The following is a 19,383-nucleotide window of genomic DNA, read 5'->3' as shown; positions in this document are numbered from 1 at the left end:
GAACCAAGAAAGCAAAATCACATGCGAAATATATATAACACGAAACGGACATGCCAAGAGTACAACAACTGATCAACGGCCAAAATCAGCAGTGTAGCCAAACGTACATACGCTGTGGGGAAACCAGCAACAGCAAGAAAGCAAAATACGGACCTCTGTGTCGACAAGCATTAAAAAAAAGGTCTCACAAAAAAAAGGAAATGGGTGTGGCGAAGAGCGAACTCAGTGGTGCGGCCACTCAGGTACCAAGATAACCTTGTGTGTGCGCTCGGAGCAAATTTTTTTTCGCCTGGGAACGAAAATTTGGAGGGAGAGGCGGTGGCGAACGTGAAGAAGTGCGCAGATATGCACATTCTCAGAGAAGAACCATAGTGTGGCGGCACCCCACGTCTGCACACACACACACACACACACAGACACAGACAACCCATGCCCCAGAGACGCAAAAAAAAAGGGATAAGAAGCGCCATAAAGTTTCACCCCATTACTTCTCCCACTCTGTGCTCCAGGCAGCGAGAGCAGCCTTACTACGGCTTTTTCAGGCGCATGACATAACCAGGCGCGTTTTTGGACAACGTCCGCGGCAACACCGGCCCTTTGGTGTCCCGTTGCGTCTCTTGCCGCTGCGGCTTCTTGATAGCCATGCGCATCTTTCCATTCGCCACGAAGACACAGCCCGCACCATTCTGGTGCCCAGCATAGTCAGACGTGGAGAAGATCGTGACAACACGTGCGTTGTCAGAGAGCCGCAGCCCATCCGCCTTTTCCTGGTGCGCACGGAAGATGTACTGGTAATTGTACCGCTCACAAAACATGTCCACTGCACGAGAGCCGAAGGTCTTGATATCTGGGCCACGGGGATTCGGGCCGAAGCCGTAGCGGTCAAGCTGCTGCTCCGGCGGCGCAGGGTCAGACCAGAGCAGGTCGTTTACCATCATGCGCTGCGCAACGTTGGTGGGGTCGGCACACTGCACCACCGGAATGCGCGGGAAGTTCGGGTCGGAGAGAATCTCGAGGCGCTTGTCCTCGCCGCCCGAGTACTGGGGTAGGCCTCCGTGGACGCAAAAAATCTTCTTGTCAATGTCGGCAATCACGGGAAGATACTGAAACACTTCATTGACCGCCACCCACACGTCCATGCCGCGGTCACGCCCAAACTTGTCCAGGCACTGGTACTTGAAAGAGCTGTAGCCGTACACGTCCATGTCCCCGTTCACCTCCGGACTCTCGTGATTGCCGCGAAGCAAGGTCACCTTGGAGGGGTTGATCACCTTCAAGGCGAAGAGGTACATCACGCACTCCAAGGAAAACACGCCACGGTCGACGTAGTCGCCGAGAAAGAGAAGGTTCTGCATAGTGTACTTGAGCATCACATCATCGAAAGCGATAACCTTCTCCAGGAAGTAACCCATGTCTGCAAAATTTCCGTGGATGTCACCGAACACGGTGATGGGAGACTTGAGGTGCACAAAGAGCGGCTCCTTCGCCACCACCTCCCGGCACATGCCGCACACAGAGATGACCAACTTGCAGAACTCCGGCAGGTTATCGTAGGTGAAATTGTTGTGCGAGGGGTTGGAGGCACGACGGATCATGTCTATCAGACGCGTCGGATCGACTGGTGGCTGCGTCGGGGAGTTCATGTAGTTGCGCATATCCTGCAGCTGCATCATTGTACTGTGACTCGCGACCGCCTCGTCACCGACGCGGGTGCGCGTGACCGGGGCACACCCGGCGCGTGGGGTGTCCGGCTCGGCCACGCCCTTGGGGCCCACGGCGTTCTGGAAGAGATCCACAATGGTTACCGTCTGCGGCAGACTGACGTAGTCGTCCTCGCAGAGCAGTACGTTCTGAGAGAAGACGTACTTATCTGGCAGTTGTGGGACGCCAGCGGCAGCTTGCTCATCACGGCGACGATCATCGCGGCGACGGCTGTGGAACGCCGGCTCAGCTAAGATGATAGACTCCAGCATGTACATGCGCTCCTCCATGCGGTAGATGGTGGAGGTGATATCCGGCAGCAGGTCTGCTGACACGCGAGATAGCCACGCGTTGCACTCAGCGGCAGAGAGTTTGGCATTGCTGATGCAGTCGTAGTTGGTGTTGTTCCGACCAGCGCGGATCTCCTCCGTGGTGAGGAGGTCCAGCTCGACCGACCAGTCCGGTTTCAGGTTCTTGATGCGACCAACCTTGTACAGAGCCCGCCCATCCACCGAATCCTCCACTCGACAGCGCACAAAGAAGCCGGACACCATCGAGAACAGCTTTGCACGGATCTTGTGATGCCACTCCGAGAGTTTCTCACGGTTGATTGTGACTGCCTGGATGGTTTCCAGTGAGATGGAAGACTCTGTGCGCAGCGACACAGAAGGATGGTGACCACCAGGGGCCTCGATTGGCGCCTGTTGCGGCGACGGGGGAACGTGGGGAGGGTCCATGTCGTAAAAAAAAAACCTGCACAACAAAGAGACGGGGGGGGGGGAGCTGCGCTTCTCGACGGCTACGAGGGCGGCGCCGTGATGAAGCGTAAACAGTAACAATAATAAAGAAGCGGGTGCTGTCACGCGAGGCGCGTTCTCCTTGGAATTTCCTCGATTCCCTCGACTGGTGGACGCAGCAGCACCTCAACAGCAGCAAACAGCAAAGCCAGTGCAGTCAAAGAGACGCCAACCCGAGCAACGAGACTGTGGACCGTGGCTTCTGTTATCGTATGCAAATACCACAAGTGCACCCTCGGGACACACACAGAAAAGTCTGGAAGTAGTCTGGTCTGCGCTTCTCAAAAAAAAAAACCACACACGCGCCAGGAATAAAACAAAGCACTGAACTACACAAGATACGGGTAACAAGTAGAATAGTAAAGAAGGCACGTCTGCTCAGCCAATAAAAGATGGTGCAGTACTTCTTCGCTCCGGTGCACGAGTAGAGGGATACACAAGTGGCGGGAACCCTGTTGACGCTACTTTGTATTTTCTGTTTTGTCTTGTACTGTCAAAGGTAAGCGGTGATTAGAAGAACGCTGTCTCTGTGTGAGGGATATCGTTCTTTTTGTTGGGGGGTGGGTGGGGGGGGGGGAGAAGGGGGGTTGAATACAAAAAAGGCGTTGCCGGGTATGCTACGGATATGTGGCGTGGACGCGTGTTCGGTGTCGATGTGTATAAATGAAATTTCTCTTCACTAGCAGGAACGAGGAATGATCATAGAAACGAAATCAAAGGCATAGACGGTTGCTGCTAAAAGCGGAGGGGGAGGGCGAGGAAGGGGAGGGAAGGGAAGGGGGGGGGAAGCCGTTGAGGGAATTCGTCGACGGGGGTGGTGAGGAAGGGGAGGGAGGAGGGGGAGGGGGGTGAAGGAAGATACAGGTAAACAAAATGAAAAAGAGGTTGTGCCACCTGTGATCGTCTCTTGATTTCCAATACTCTGTGTCCCGCAACCGGTTGGCGGTGGCCACGGGCCCCAACACAAAATGAATACAGTGGGTTGTGTTTGAAGGGAGGAGAAGCGGCAGGGAAATCGAGCGTGAGAAAAACTAACAATAATAATACCTCCAGAGCAACAGGGGAAGAAGAGTAAAACGAAATCTTTTCGAGGTAACGGGGTGATCAAGCGAAGGGGAAGGGGGACGATTGGCCATATAGACACACACCAATCGTGTGTGATGGGAGTATGCGAACGGATGTGTCGCGGCGTGTGTGTGTGTGTGTGTATTTGGTTGTGGGACGCACAAGATTTTAGAATTCGAGAAAACATTGAGAGAGGAACAAATGTAGGGGAAGAGATGTGTGCCAGACAACAACAAAAAAAGCGCTCACAGGAGACGAAGACGCGCAACGCGGACGCCGTGCAACATCCCTGGTCACCTTTTTTTTTTGATACCTCAGCGAATTACGGTGTCCAATAGAAAGAGCCAGTATCCCTCGAGGCGAGGACAGAGAAGAGAGAAAGAGGGGTCATACAATGTCGCCGGCTCCGAGAAAAGATTCGGGCATAGGCCAGACCGCAGTACACGCCCATTATTCTATCCCCTTCAAAGCTCCGATTTCAAGTGCACACGTCAATGCATGTTACACGCGAGTGCGCTAGTGTACTTTTTCTCTCACGCAGGTGCCCCACATTACCCCCTGATTGACAGACTTACACTGCAAGAACTTATCTTTCATTTGAAAGGGCGTCGTAACTTCTCAGGTAATTCACATGAAAGAAGGGAAGACAGGCGCTAGTCAGAGAAAAAAAGCGAAAGGAAGGAATCATATGACCGCCTAACGCAGCATGAAAAATACGCTCTAGCTCATCTCTTCCTCCCCTCCCTACTCGGCAGTTATTATATTCCTTCCCTTGTTGTTGTGTGTTGCTGTTAGGGGGTGCACTAATATTTGGCCGCTTCTTTTGGCTCATCAAGCAAACCCCTCACCTTTAAGAAGCTGCGAGCGATTCCTGGCGCTACCTTCCCAACAGCCTTGAAGATGTGCAACTTTTCTGGCGCCGACATGGCGATGAGCCGCTCGATCGGCATCCACTGCACCCTCCTGAACTCCTGTGAGGCATTCAGGTCCGGAGGGGGGATGAGCACCATTTTCGATATGTTTTTAGACGGCGTAAAAAACATAAGAATACGCTGCATCTGGCCAATGTAGCCCAAGCGACTCAATTTGGCATTGGAGACTAACGTATAAGCGAACTCCATCGGGTCACCGTTAGGCGGAGGAACCTCCTGAACAAAGATCACGTCCTGTGGTTTAAGTCCAATCTCTTCCTCGATCTCCCTCATCGCCGCTAACGTGATGTTTGCGTCCCCAGCCTCCACGCCACCCTGCACACATTGAAAATACTCTGTTTTCATGCGCTGACACCCCAGAAACTCCACCCTCTCATTGAAGATGAAGACACAGACGTTGAGACGATACATGAGCCTCCAGCAAGAAGATCAGTGTCTGTGTATCGAGAAGGGAGTCAAGGGAGGGTGTGGGGAACGGGGAGGTGAGAGCAACACCTGGAAACGAAGGGGAGGAAAGTCACAGAGAAATCAGCACGCAGAAAGGGAGTACGGTGAAAAAGCAGTGAAGCAAAAGTACAAGACGAAAGAAACCAAGCAAAGGAAAAAAAACGATGAAATAAAAACTGCAGCGGAAAAAAAAAGGGGGTGGGGGGACAGCCAAATAACCAGGACCTCCTCAGCGACACAGTCGTGTCTGGGGAAAGAAGAACGAACGGGAGGTGGGTCGGCTAAAGCACATCCGGTGATGCGATGCTTTAAAACCCTCTGCAATGCGGCAGTCGCAGCATAAGCATTACCCGGTAATACCGCTTGCCAGGCCCAGTGGGTACGAAAACGAATGATCAAACCTTTTCGTGCGAGAGTTTTCGCGTTTCTGCTCATGTGAGGTGGTGAGGGGAATGAGGGGGGAAAAAAAACGGGTCAACCCCTGGAGAAAAGTGCAAGTATGACTTGGATGGGGGAACGGGGGGCGGGGAGGGCGAATGCAGGACAAAAATGTGGAATGGAGGGAAACAGGCGAACATTAAAGAACGCCTCAGCTAAATGCTTTCAAATGATGACAGGCCACTACAACCATTGTTCGCTAGAGTATGCTCTCGTTGAAGAAACTCATGAAAGAGGCACGCGCGCAGCAAACAAACGCGAAGGTAACAACTGGCACAGCGTAGCAGCCAACCTCAGCTTAGGCAGCTCATCGAGAGAGGTGAAAAAGAAGAATAAAGATGACACAAAAAAAAAGAGCGAGGAGAGAGTGATGCTTGGGTGCGCTTGTTGCGGATGACACCGCCAACTTTATGGCCCACAAAAAGAAGCTCCGTGACGGCGGCGACGGTAGCCTGCTTGGAGAGCGGAGAAGTGAGCGCACTACCATGCAGTCACTCACTTTTCTCAGCCGCGAAAGAACAGCGTGCATACATGTATCTGCAAAAATGACCGAGTACATATGGACTTGACATCGACCTGCAGCAGCAAGGTGGCACCAAAGCGAAGACGAAGACACGATCATTACGCTGGGGGCACATCAACGGCATCACCTTCGCAGCCTCACTATACTATTGCCTTTTGTTTGCACATCTCTCTCTGTGTGTGTGTATATCTTAAACATTAAACGAAATGAATACGCACAGGAAAAACCGCCGCGTGCGTCACCAAGTTGGGACGCACACGTCTTTTACTTACCTCTACCCCCTTCCGCTCGTCTCTCAAATCGACTATATCCTTCTCTCCCGCTCTCGGAATTCACACCTCTGCGAGAGCGGGAGGCAACGGGCGCACGCCATGCGGGAAGAAGAAGTGAGAAGAGAGGAGGGATAGAACAGAGCAGAGCACAAAGACAACCGTACCAACCAACACACGCACGCGTCACTAAAGATGAACATGTACGCGTCCAACAACAACAACACACATGCAGAAACAGAATCACTGACGCTGTGGCTGGCGCAACGCCGCCAGAAAAACCTCCTTTGAGACCATTTGCTTCTTCTCCAAAACCTTGTCGGACGTCATCTTTGGCTCCTCCGCATCCAGAGCGGCACTCGCCTTGCGAGATTGCGCGAGCGAGTTGAACAGTTGCACCACACCCATGGTCGCGACAGAGCGGAGGCGATACTCGTAGTCATGACGGTTCTGGTGAGGTAGCAGCCGCCCGTGGCTCTGGCTTTTTACAGCCTGGTGCAAGATCTTCAGGCCAACAGCCTCGGCTGTGCTTCGACGCACTGGCGCATCCTTCTCTGGAACAACGAGCTCACGTTTTCGCTTTCCCACCACCTCTAATGCGGCTTTGCCCACTTGCACCTTCGCTGGGGGAGAAGGTGACGCTGCCTTGTTTATCTTCGACCCGCTGATACGACTACTTCCTGCATTATCACCGCTGATAAGCTCGGCGATACGACTCTGTAGTGTGTCCTGCGCTAACTTGGGGCTACGTTTGACGAGAGAGACAACCTTCTTGCTCTTCGCCCGCTTAGCGGCTTTGGTTTTCTTCGGCTTTGACAGCTTGCCAACATCGCCGCGGAATTTACCTGCCATTATGTATATGTTTGTACGTACGTGTATATATTCTAATATATATATGGATATATATGGATATATATGGACAGACACTTTTGAATGCGTGTGTGTATGGTGCTCGAGTGACAGAGCGGTGAGTTCAAAAGGCGACCAACGGAAGCAGAGCAGGTGTAACGGTGGACTGTTTAGGGAGAGACGGCGACACAGAGGTGGGGGTGCCCAAGACTGCAGCTCACAGCAAGCGCGAAGAGGAGAAAAGCACAGCCGAAAACACGAGAAAGCGTTCTTCGGTAGTTAGCCCTGCCAACGCAGTGTCATCACAGAGACGTGAGTCTTCTGGACTCCTCAGTGAGATAGGGGAGTGCCACCATCGCCCCAAGATGAGTCCCTCTCTTACGTAACCCACTGGCATGCGGTTCCCGGCTTGCACTGAGGCTGCCCGTACCAGAACACGAAGCTGCTACAAGCCAACAGCACACGCTGCGCGTCGCCAACCAAAACAGACGCACCCACGCCCACCGACGAATGTCGTGGCTGTTCCCGATGCCAGTGACCACAGCCTCAGCGCATTCATGGTGATTCTTTCTTCACCCTAGCCCTCCGAGGTTTTCTCTGTGGGGGCGTCTTGTCCTATTTCTTTCTTATTTGCGAAGAGGAGAACCGCGACAACGGTGGTGGCAGAAAAGGTCTAAAAAGAAGAAAGCCGTGCCGTGCCTCAGAGGCATGTCCATCCACGGAAACGTCATGACACAGCAACGTAGCATCACCTGCCATCACCCTTTGGCCACTCTTTTCCTGCCTCTCTGCGTCACTGCACATTTTTTTCTATACATCCATCCTCACTTGTGTACTCAGTTGTAGCTGCCGCCACCTCTACGCTGGAAACAGAGCTGGGCGAGAAGGCAAAAACCGTGCGGGGGTCCGGTGGGAGGGGGGGGGAGGCGCTCCCTTAGCTTACAGTTTTCCACAGCAGAACCGACATCTGTCCCCATGTAATGTAGATGTAGCCCTTCATTTCGTGGGTAACGAAAGAGCCGAAGTTCTTGCCCACGACACAGTGCCATAAGCCCTTGTACTTCTTCACAAACTCACGCTTGATATACGTCGCTACACCATTCTCGAAGGGCTCCGTTTCGAAGGCCTCGATTACCAATTTTTGCACCTCTTGAATCATTTCCTTTGGCATATCCGCATTGTAGGATATCTCATTGTACTTGAGAGGCATCCTGATCGGATGACCTTGGTCTGCGCAGCAGTCGAATAATATATTCAGAAAAATTGAGCGCGCCGGGAAGATGACAAGACCAGTGGTGCCTGTTGCGTTAAAGGCTGTCACGCTCTCCAATCACCGGGGCAACCTCTTCTCTGAGCAGAACATGCACACACTAGACTAAGGAACTGACACGAGAGATCCTCACTGCGAAAAAAAAAAGATCGATGGAGGCTTTGTAGTGTTGGTGCGGCGTGCTCAACAACAACAGTAAGAACCACTGGACACACGTTTTCCTTTTTTTCTCTCTCGGCGATACTCTTGTAAACCAACAAAAAAGTGCGCTTTTCCTCCTGTTGCGTCTGCAACGACGCTCTTTGTGTGAGATGCTATTCTCAGCCTCAGAGCAGCAGCCAGAGAAAGAGGTGGGAGGAAAGGGAGGGAGGAAAGGGAGGGAGGGGGGGGGGGTGCAGAAGAAGATACATAAGCCATGCGATGAAGCACCTGCGCCAACCCAGGGGCATGATAAAACACCCCCCACAACAGTGTGGGTATTCAAGTTGTGATGAAACGCAAACGTCCTGGACAGATGAGGTGACACACATGCGCGCATATGAGTAATGAGCAGGGTATTCTACCTGTACTCGTTTCGTATGGGGTTTGTGTGTAGACACTCTCTCTCCAGATGCCCCAATACGCGCCGTTTGGTTGGCCACAACTTTCCCAAGGTTACTTGACCCTGAGAGGAGAAAAACAGCCGCTGTTCGTGGGGGCAAGTGTACCTCCGTGCGAGCGCGAAAAAGATAGAGTTCTACCTGCGCGGGATTCTGTTCTGTCTTGCGCGGAAGCCGCAGAAAATGCGCGATTGTGTGTTCTGTCATATCTCATTCGGGGAGCTACCAGGCGCAATGATGTCAGAATGACGCAAGCCTTACTGTAGAGGTACAAACATCGAGACACACACACACACACAGATCCCCTCACCGGAGCAAGCATGTCAAAAATGTAAATCTGTAATTCACGCGTCTCTACCACGGATGCTCATGTGTGTGACACATGAAAACCAGCAGAGTAGAGGTAATCGAGTAGATACGAAAGAGAGAGTGAATGTGTCAGAAAGCAAAAGGGCAGAAAAGAGAATGCAAAAGAAGGGCGCAGCATCGCCCGACCCAACCACCTCTCCAGAGGGGACACAAGCCTGATAACAGGTCGAGACAGGATCAGCGCTGAGAAACAAAAAAAGAAACAAACAGGGGTGGGCGCACAGGGACAATACGATAACACTTGGAAACAAATGAGGACAGACACAGCAGCGAGCAAACACAGCACACACCAATTGCAATCCTTGCTGCGAGAGGCGCGGAGTTTTCCCGTCTCCACTTCACGCCCCCCCCCTTCGCGTCGCAGTCAGTCGAGTCCGCGCTAAATAAACAACCGAGCAGGACGAGGGGAGAAAGGAGAATATAGCTCCCGAGGCGGTTGTGGCTGAGCGGAAAAAAAGGAGTGTTGGCGACCAGTAGCAAAAAAAAAAGAAAACTTGAGTACTTGCACAAAGAGCCCGATCCGCTCGCAGAGCGCTTCGGATGGAGAGCGGTAGAATGCGCATATGTAAATGGCCACAGAAAGAAGGAAGAGCGTAGAAATACGTCCTCTGCCGCTGCACCCCTTGACAAACGCAATACAGACAGGGGGATATTCGGCGGTTTCTACCCCCTCACTTCTTGGACTCACCAATCATTCCCTGTGCGGCGCCGAAAAGATTCACTGGGCTGTTTCCGTCGGTGATGAGGTATCCCTTGAGGCCGAGACTGCCCAGCAGCTTTGCCTGTGTCTCAGGCCCTGCGCGGGCGATGGCAACCAGAGTGTCACGGCCAATTGCATCGACCATGCGCCTCACCTTCTCCGCTTCCGCCTCGGCCGCCGCCCGTGCCTTAGCAACATCCATCTCATTTTGCCTCCGGGTGTACTCTAGCTCCAGTGCTTGCCGCTGCTGGAGTTTCTCCAACTCTGCCTCTGCGGAGATGCGGTACGCTTTAGCTCGCATTTCCGCCTGCTGCATTTCAGACCGCACCTCGATGAGCAACGCTTCGGCGCGCGCTTTTGCCTCCGCAACAGACTGCCCACTCGCCTGCACTGCCTCGCTCCTCGCTTGCAGTTCCAGCCATCTTGTCCTCGCGTTCTCCACCTCGATTTTGTCAGCCAGCTTTTGGCGTTCCAGTTGTCCCTTGGCCTTTTGATCTTTTAGCTCATTGCCGTGCCGTGCAGCTGCTTCTTGTGACTTCGTGGTAATTTCAATTGCCAACTGCACAGACTTCTGCAAGCTGTCGCGTGTCTTCTCGTCTGTCGGCTCCGACGACTGGACATCAATATTCGTCACCACAAAATCATTGGCAGTGAACCGCAAGCTTTTCTTTGTCTCACCAGCCTCGTCGACACCGAAGACAGCGGTGCGAATGATCTTGGCCGAGTTACGGTGAAACGAGTCGAAGTCCTCAGCGGCAACAGCGCCACGCACCCGGCTTGCAATGGTTTTACAGCAGTCACCGATGAAGTCAGGCACAGAGAAAGTCTTCTGACTGGGTCTATTACGATCTATATCGAAGTACCAGTTGTACGAAAGTCGAAGGCGCAGGCGGGCGTGGTCCGAGGTCTCTACAACTATAGTGTCCTTGGAGAATCGCGGTCCTAGAAACAGCTGGAGTGACTGCACCGAGTTCGGTGCCTTCGGCGTGCCGCCGCTTAGTGAAAGCACAGTAAACTCCTCATGTGGGGCCAACATCACAAGACTTGGACCCAGTACAATGCGCGGCTCCTTCTTGCGGTAGTCGTAAATCTGCACTGCAGCATTGTGCTGCACGTTGAAGCGCACAATGCGGTACTTTTCACGGTGGCTGACAAAATCGGCGTTGCGCTCACTTGTTTGAATGCTACCGTTGGGGGAGGCGAGAAGCTCCTCGACGGCGAGAGGCAGGTTTTTCTCCCAGAGAACCTCATCGACATTCAGCATGTAAGGCCTGCCAATGACTGAGCGCACCTTGCCTGTTGTTGTATTCATTACGTAAATGCCCTCGTTCTCGTCAAGAGCCATCACACGGCGGTGTTCAAGCAGCTTCACCTCGTTGGCAGGAGTGTACTCACAGGGGCCACGCATCATCCATCGGCTGCCTGGCTGCCGCGTCTCACTCCCGTCTTGATATTCACAAACAGCCTCGAGGAGCAGCGCTTCTTCCTTTCCAACGACAAGTACCTTTTCAACGCCGTGCGGCATAGACTCTCCTGGCTGGAGGAAAAATGTGCACGCGCCATGCCTCACAAGCGTCTCGCCGAAGCGGCAGTGTCCATCGGCGTCGACGGGGTTGTGCACTATCGCATACTCCTTCGCGCTGAGTGAGACCGCCGCGACATCGCCCACTTTGGTCTCGTAGGCATCAACAATGTGCACGGGCGCATCCTCCAATGTCACCAGCCACTCCTCGCCGGCTCGCCGCGCCCTCCCGTACACGTCCGTGAAACATTGCTCGGCTCTGAGGTGTAGTGCCTTGAACTCACTGAGCATGGTGCCCTGAACGAGGGACAAGACGGTTTCCTCGACGGAGGGGAGATAAGAACCCAACGTGCGCACCAGCCATTTCTCCCCCGCGATTCTAGGCACTCCGCTTCGATCAGTAAAGTTGACGTTCGCCCGCAGCAACAAGGCGCTGTTGGGCTGAATGACAGTTGCCACTACCTCCTTCACCACTTCCACTTCAAGGAACGGGATGTACGTCTTCGGGCCCTCTACTATCCACTCCTTGCCTGCCGCGATAAATCCGTCGACGTTCACGTGATCGCGAATGCACCGCACGTGGAACCCAGCGTTCGGTGGGATCACCTGAAGCCTCCTAATACTCTCTCCGTCTGTGCTGACCAGCTCTTCGCCGGGGTATAATGGAAAAGGCTCTCCTTCGAAGCGGATCTCAGCGTCACCGAGGCTGAGCTTCACCTGCCCCGACGGCTCACTTACCACTTCCCCCTCCTTGTTACGAACGCATGGATTCCTGACAATACAGTAATGGCGCGGCGGTACAGATACGCACGGGCGCGGATCAAACAGGCATGTCTCGTGCTCCTGCCGTGTGTAAACAAGGGGACCACATATAGTGCGAGTGATGTTAGTGTTGTTGTCCAAGATGTGGACGTACTGATACCGCTTGATGCGAATGAGAGAGTCCGCCATGGTATTGAAGCAGCCAAATAAACACGGCTAAATAAAGATGCGGGGAATAAAAGACGTGTAATTCAGAAGGAATGACTGGACGTGAGAAACACGCTCGAAACAGTTGCACTGCAGACGCGATGTGTGCCTCACTCGCGATCTCTCGTTTCACAACCCTTTGATGAGAATGATATCCCCAACGCGATACCAGCCAGATACGCAGCTCCTCCTGTGAATGAAAGAAGCGGAAGGCAGACCAGGACGCCACCCCTCTCCCTCCAGAAAAAAATATTTAAGTGAATGTACATACATAAAATACAAATATGTACAGCTCCAAACGTACATTATCTAGAAGTGTATGTGTATGTGTGTGTGTATGTGTTTTAGATACCCCTGCTGCACCCCCGAGTAACATACAACATTACAATGGTACTCGCCTGTTCAGCACTAGGAAATGCTCCATAACAATGCTAACGGTAAAGAGAAATCAAATGTGAACAGGGTGTTGTAACGTGCAGGCACCCACAACGGGCACAGACAGCGGAAAGCTTGTCAGATCCATTTTTCCCAGCAGGCAGCGAGACAGCTTTAACGAAAGAGCAGGGAATGTCACTTTCAGGCGTTTTGAACGACGACCACGACCACAACCACGACCACGGATGCACGAAGGGTGAGAAAAGCATCCATGAGTGCTCTTGCACTAGCACATGGGGCCTTTCCTCCTTTCGTGTAACCGTACCAAGTGCCGTCTCTGTTTCAGCCTCTGAGCGCGTCAACGTGACATTGTGTATTGATGAACATGCTGCTGCACCTATCTAAAAAAGAAACTCGCGTTCGGCGGCTGAACTGAACGCACAGAGCGCGGAGGAGTAAAAAAAAACAACAGTTTCGAGATGCCCTGCCCGCAGCCTGTGTACATCATACGCGCAAACAAGGGGGAACAACATTTCTAGCAGAAATCCGCAAAAATAAAGAGGGGAAAAAGAAAGCCTAAAGCGCACACGGGGACCTCAACAAATCCCACGTCTAATTCCATTATGGCAGCAACACCGCAGACTGGATGAGAGTGAAGAGGATATGGGGAGCAGCAGTGAAACGATGTCGCTACTAGACGTGAGTGAAGTTATGAGAGAGAAGGGTGAAATCGGTGCGCCACGCCTCGTGTATCTCCCCTGAGCATCTACCTAGGAACAGAGCTGGAGGTAAACTCAAAAACGAGATCGAGCTGGGGAGAGCATCTACCTCCATGCAAGAAACAATTGGACATGTTGGGCCCTCCGCGGTCGTTCTATGACATCGGTACTGCACCACTTGGAGTCCTTCTCAGGGTACTAAGACCTCCGGTATTACCCACTGGCCGCTTTGAAAGCCTTGAGATAATACTACTCTATGGTTAGGGCACACTGCTTCATCCAAGCTTGGGAGTCGTCAGATGCTTCTTCTCTAGTGCAACTGTGACTCATACACTTTGCGGATTAGATTCTCCCGATCTTGAAGTGCGAGCTGAAGACGCTCCGTCTCGGCGCGGTGCTGATCTCTCTCCATCTGAAGCATATGATCCAGATTTCGACGCACTGCCTCTGTCTCCGTGCGAAGATCATCTTCACGGGTGGCGGCAGTTTCTTGCTGCTCGAAGTAGTTTTTGATTCCTTTCACCTCTGCTTCCAGCTCCTCCTGTGCGTGTGTAGCGTCCTGCAAATCAGCGGAAAGATCCTCGGCTCGCACAGCCACTTTCTCCATGACGCCGTACAAATCATTCATCTGCGCAACCATTTCTGACGGTGGCAGTAGGTGAAATTGCGAAAGACCCGCTCGCGCACGTGCAACAAGACTGCCCACGCTACTCTGGATACTGGAACACTCCTCGCGCAGAAGAGCGAGTGCATCATGTATCCTTTTTTGCTGAGCCTCTACAGCGGATACCTCGGCAGCTAGCACAGACTCCTTCACGCCTGTTAGAGAGGAGACAGGAGGGCTCACATCCTTACCAGGAGGCTTGAAACTGCGCCCTTGGAGCGCCTTTGGAACAATATGAAGCAGTTCGATGCTCTGCTTCTCCAGAGTGCCTGATCGGCTGTTGAAGGATACAATTGGTAGTGCGCCAAGGCTCGTGGCCGCCACAGCCCCAAGTTCGTGCTTCCGCCGCACGCAAAGGTTCCATGCCGCGAGGGATGCAATAATCTGACCGCCTTGCGTGAGAGAGCTGAGATGCACGAGCTGCGACACCGCCTTCCCGTAAAAGTGGTTTCTGTACACACCGTTGAGCGGAATACCAGTCGGCTCCATGTAGGCCTCACCTGCATGGAGTGCCATCGAGATCCGCAAACCACGATACACCAAACGCCCGCTGCCAGACCGCTCCTCTTGCGCCTCTGGCAACTGCAGAAGGGCATCCGGCCAGGATAGTCTGATGAGCCATTCCTGACTTTCCGTGCAGAAACGGCACGCCGCCGCTGCATCTGCGAAGGCAAGCAGCATCGATACATCATCGCTGTAGCATTCGTGACATCCGTACTCACTCATTTTCAGCCGCAATGTGCTATACAGTAGCTGCACTGATGTGCGCATCAGTTCTGTGTCTGCCGCCCAAAGCACCCTCCCGTTCGGCACGCACACACACACAAAAACAACATCACGCAGCGGTGGTGGAATAGGTATGGGGACGCGTCGCAGCGACTCCTCCAGATTGTCGCTGAAGAAGTACAGTCGCGAGGTGAAACTCTGAACAGTCGACCCCAGTTCCCTTTGCTGATCCTCGAGCTCCCGCAGAGCGCACCGCAGGCGTTCCTGGCTTTCCAAAAGCTGATCAAGCTGAGCAGCAGTCGGTGGCTTTGCGCTCTGACGCGGCGCCGTCTCTCCTATTGTGGGGAATTCCTTCAAAAGTTTGAGTTGGGTGACCCGATACGCTATGCGCTCCACGTTCACTTTGGACTTGGGATCTTCGAGAACGCAGCGTGGCGCATAAAGCTCGGGCACCTGCTGTAGCTGCACATCCCCAATTGGATCCACTGCCAGCTCGGGGGCTGCAGCGATGAGAGAGTGGTAAAAGCTGTCCAAGTTGGACAGGAGGTAGCTATTCCACAGATTCAGCTTCTGGAGCAGCTCCTCCTTGTCGGCAAGCAGAATGGTCAGCTTTTCATTAATTCTCTTCAGCTCCCCGACTGCCGACTCCTTTTCTCTCCGTTCCTTGGCGAGCTGGATCTCGTACTCTTGCCTCTGCTCCTCGACGCGCTGCTCCGAAGCCCGCAGCCTCTCCTTGTAATCGGCCTCAACACGGTGAACCATGTTCGACGACTGCGACTCCACCTCATGGTGGTGCTCCTCCAAAGCTTTGTGAGACTCTCTAACCGACTTGAGCTCTGCCGTGACCTCGTCGACCTTTGCCGCGAAGAGTCCCTCCACAAATTTCACCTCACGCACCCCAGCTGCTTTGACATCCTCCAGCTGCTTTTGAAAAGCCTTGACCAGCTCAGCGCAGCGTTCCGTGGCGAGACGTGCTTCAGTTTTCGAGTTGAGGGTATCGGTTTCAGCCTGTGCTCGAAGAAGGCGGATTTGGCTCTCTGTGGCCGCCGCAGCCTCTTTCTTTTCCTCTTGGAGCTCGTTTACACGCCGCTGAAGACTATCGATTTCAACCTGCTTCTCTGTCAGCTGCGCTTTGCTCCTCTCGGTCACCGAGTACTCGAGGAAGCGAGCGTCGCTTTTCGTGTTGCCCAACTCCGTTCGCAAGTTAGAGCACAGTCGCATCAGCTCCTCAATCTCCTTCTCCTTTAGCGCGATCGTCGCAGCGCTGCGCTGGATGTCCGCTGATCGCCATGGCCGCTCCAAATCAGGGCGGCTAAAGAGCTCCTCGCCTCGCACAACGCCGGTGAGAGTTTTGATATAGTTGCCAGGAACCCGGTCAGCACCGTAGACTCCAGTGGTCTTACCGCAACATTTTGACTGCATCCTTGTTTTGTGTCTATGCGTGTGTGTCTGTGAATGTGGAAAAGGGTGTGCGTGGGGTCCGCTCTGAAGCTTGCGTACGCGCAACCCGCTTTTTCAATACTAGGCTCGTAGGCGCCTTTTCCTCAGAAAAAGGCACAATCACACAAAAAGGAGGAATAAAACGAGGCGGCCAAGGGGATGATGAGAAAGTAGCGATATAGAGAACATGAGTAGAAATGTTTGAGCCCAATTAGACAACACCCCAGAAAAGGCACGAAACGGAGTTTAATCAGTGCCGAAGCAAGGGGTAACCACAGTGCAGCCATCCTGTCAGAAAAGCTGGAGTGACAAATGCGGTGCGTACCTCTCTATACGCATCAAGTCTCCCCGACCCCTTTCTCCCCCCACACACACACACTTTTCCTCGCTACCCTCCTCCGCTGCATGCACATGCGTGGAGAGGAGCGCGTCTCACGAGGCCAAAGGAGGAAGCAGCATTGCATGCGCTACACACAAACAACGTCTCTCCACAGTCCGCGTAGCACCTTTAGCGAGTTCCTCTCGCGTCCATGAGCGGTGGGAGGAACTCGAAAAGATACTTGAGACCGAAAAAATCAGCACCCATATGCATGAGAGAAAGACTATCACTGCTAAGCGACAACCCCCCCCGCCTTCAATTCTACATTTCTCAGCGCGCACGCAATCACCAATGACAACACAAAGAAGGCACAAAAAAAAAAGAGCTCGGGGAAAAGAGCGTTGGTATTACACATGACGGCCATCTTTCGGCTTCGGGGGGTAAGAGAGCAAACTGATGAAAAATTACATACTGGGTGACAACCTAGGCGTTTAGTGGCATCAGGGACGCGAGAACACATCCCAGCCCAGGAACCTCTCCACTACGCCTCTCCGCCACCGTGAGCACGCACCCTACCTTTTGTTTGCTCACATCCCGTGTGTGCATGTGTGTCTGTGGCCTACATCCATCGCCAGGAAAAAAGAGAAAAACAAAGATGGAAAGGTTTGAAAACGTGAAGTGACGTAAAGGCCGTGAATGACACGCACAAAATATGCCAGCACCAATGCGCCTGAATGTACTCTACATGAATGAAAGAAAAAAAAGGGCTCACACCCAACAGAATGATAAAAGACAAATAGACATGAACATACGCACTGCTCATGGGATCACCACAGAAAGAAGCTCAGAAGAGCACACAAACAGTAGGAAGGAGCTGCCGGGAACTACGAGCAGGGTAGGCAGTGAACCTCAAGTGTTTTGCGCAACCTTCCGACTTCGTCCTTCAGCGTTCGAACACTCTCGTTACGGCTGAGCTCGGCACGCTTGAGGTCCGATTGAAGGGCGTCAATGATTTCGACCTGCTCCGCGATGCGTGCCCGCAACCACCTCTCGGTCTCCTTTGCAGCCGTTTCCTTCAGCGCCATCTCCTTTTTCACTGAACGCAGCTCCTCTGAAACCAAAAAGAGCTCATCTGCTCGGCAACTTTCGCGGGACGCCTCGACATCTAGACGGTTAGGGATGAAGTGTGCATCCAAGATGCTTCGCAACCGATCAATCTCGCTCTCCTTCAACGCTCGGAGCTGCTCGTAGGCATCTTCCTGCTCCAGCACGCGCGTCCGCAGGTCCCTTATCGTCGCCTTTAGACCGTCCATATCAGTTAGTAGCCGCTGCGCGTACATGTGCCGCTCCCTAGCCTGGTCACTCTCATTGCTGTTGATCCGCTTCAGCTCCTGCACAGTCTCTTGAGTTGTAGCACTCTGTCGCTGCAATTCCTCATCGTGCACGATCCGTTCTTTATCCAGCCTTGCCTGGAGTTGCGCAATGGCGGTGCGACCGTTCGCGACCTGCGCGTTCAGAAACGTAACTTTGTCGAAATGTTCCCGCTCTTTCCGAAGCAGCAGCGCCTCCATCTCACCGTTTTTCTTTTGAGAGGCCTCCAACTCTACCTGGCAATGCTGCAGCTCAGTCTGAGTTGCCGCCTGCGTGCCCTCCATCGTCTTCACTGCCTCGGCGTGCTCCGCACGCATCGACTCAATCTCGTGGTGCAGATACTCCGCATCGAACTTCAGCTGCTCTGTGAGCTGCTTGTACTCGCGCAGTTCGTGTTCACACACCTCTCTCGCTTTGCGGTCTTCCTCTTTGATAGTGTCTAGTTCACCCTGGGTATCCCTCACCTTCGCCTCCAGTCTGGCTGCTTCTTCCACCGCACGATTCGTCCGGTCGCGCTCCTCAAGAAGGTTTGTCTCATAGCGCCGCTTGTCCGATTCCAGCTGGGTATTTAATAACTGCAGCAGTGTCACGTTTTTTCGGTCCTCGTTCTCCCGTGCCTCCACGGCATCCTGTAATGCTTTGTTCATCGTGAGTGCCTTTTCAAGCTCCCTCTCCAGCTCGCGCTGCCTCAGATTGAACTTGTGCTCCTCTGACTCTCGCAACTCGCAGGTCGCCTGCAGTTGGCGCTTGGTGTCCTCCAGGCAAGCCGTTGTCTGGCATATTTGAGATCGGATCTCTTTCCTTTCCTCTTGATGCCGACTGCGCTCCATTTCCAAGGTGTCACGTAGCTCTTTCACGTACGCTGTGTGCCCTGTTCGCTCTTGTTGCAGTATTCCCTGTAGCCCTTCCATCTCGGCCTTAAGAAGACTCTCCTCGTTCATTAGCGCGTCCCGCAGTGTGCTCAATTGATGGATCTGACTTTCATAACCAGTTTTGTCGTCCTGCATCGCCGACGTCACAAGAGTGAGCTGCTGCATAACCTCATCGATACGTTGATCCTTTTCGCGCATAATTCGAAGTTGCTCATCGCGCAAAAATGACATGCGCTCTTCTTGCTCTTCGTGTTGACGACGCTCGTTCTCGGACCACTGAAACTCCTCCGCCTCCACCTCCAAGGCGCGCAGCTGAATAAGACGCAGCTCCTCAGCCTTGGCTTTGGCCAGCAACGCCTTCTTTCCCTTTTTTACCGCCATCACGCCAAAACGAGCAATCACGGGAAAAAAGAGAGACCCCTATGCCTTGTAATAGGTACAAAATAT

At 53.1% G+C, this 19,383-nt stretch overlaps 7 protein-coding genes across 7 annotated transcripts; all 7 read right to left on the bottom strand.

Moving 5' to 3' along the window:
* Positions 1-527: 527 nt before the first annotated feature.
* Positions 528-2,438, bottom strand: JKF63_07339 (uncharacterized protein; the record flags this gene model as incomplete). The annotated part of the gene is made up of 1 exon (XM_067903278.1): positions 528-2,438. The coding sequence occupies one exon, from the start codon at positions 2,436-2,438 to the stop codon at positions 528-530; it is 1,911 nt and encodes a 636-aa protein (XP_067759588.1).
* Positions 2,439-4,366: 1,928 nt separating this feature from the next.
* JKF63_07338 (uncharacterized protein) lies at positions 4,367-4,906 on the bottom strand (the record flags this gene model as incomplete). The annotated part of the gene is made up of 1 exon (XM_067903277.1): positions 4,367-4,906. The coding sequence occupies one exon, from the start codon at positions 4,904-4,906 to the stop codon at positions 4,367-4,369; it is 540 nt and encodes a 179-aa protein (XP_067759587.1).
* Positions 4,907-6,415: 1,509 nt separating this feature from the next.
* Positions 6,416-7,024, bottom strand: JKF63_07337 (uncharacterized protein; the record flags this gene model as incomplete). Its single annotated transcript, XM_067903276.1, has 1 exon — positions 6,416-7,024. The coding sequence occupies one exon, from the start codon at positions 7,022-7,024 to the stop codon at positions 6,416-6,418; it is 609 nt and encodes a 202-aa protein (XP_067759586.1).
* Positions 7,025-7,955: 931 nt separating this feature from the next.
* JKF63_07336 (uncharacterized protein) lies at positions 7,956-8,231 on the bottom strand (the record flags this gene model as incomplete). Its single annotated transcript, XM_067903275.1, has 1 exon — positions 7,956-8,231. The coding sequence occupies one exon, from the start codon at positions 8,229-8,231 to the stop codon at positions 7,956-7,958; it is 276 nt and encodes a 91-aa protein (XP_067759585.1).
* Positions 8,232-9,930: 1,699 nt separating this feature from the next.
* JKF63_07335 (uncharacterized protein) lies at positions 9,931-12,432 on the bottom strand (the record flags this gene model as incomplete). The annotated part of the gene is made up of 1 exon (XM_067903274.1): positions 9,931-12,432. The coding sequence occupies one exon, from the start codon at positions 12,430-12,432 to the stop codon at positions 9,931-9,933; it is 2,502 nt and encodes an 833-aa protein (XP_067759584.1).
* Positions 12,433-13,854: 1,422 nt separating this feature from the next.
* On the bottom strand, positions 13,855-16,356 carry JKF63_07334 (uncharacterized protein; the record flags this gene model as incomplete). Its single annotated transcript, XM_067903273.1, has 1 exon — positions 13,855-16,356. The coding sequence occupies one exon, from the start codon at positions 16,354-16,356 to the stop codon at positions 13,855-13,857; it is 2,502 nt and encodes an 833-aa protein (XP_067759583.1).
* A 1,221-nt stretch (positions 16,357-17,577) lies between these two features.
* Positions 17,578-19,317, bottom strand: JKF63_07333 (uncharacterized protein; the record flags this gene model as incomplete). The annotated part of the gene is made up of 1 exon (XM_067903272.1): positions 17,578-19,317. One exon carries the CDS (start codon positions 19,315-19,317, stop codon positions 17,578-17,580), a length of 1,740 nt encoding a protein of 579 aa, XP_067759582.1.
* Positions 19,318-19,383: the final 66 nt, after the last annotated feature.

Source organism: Porcisia hertigi, chromosome 5, assembly GCF_017918235.1.
Source record: "Porcisia hertigi strain C119 chromosome 5, whole genome shotgun sequence".
NCBI lineage: Eukaryota > Euglenozoa > Kinetoplastea > Trypanosomatida > Trypanosomatidae > Porcisia > Porcisia hertigi.
The sequence above is the reverse complement of the archived record's forward strand: the minus strand, read 5'-3'. Positions and strand labels throughout refer to the sequence as shown.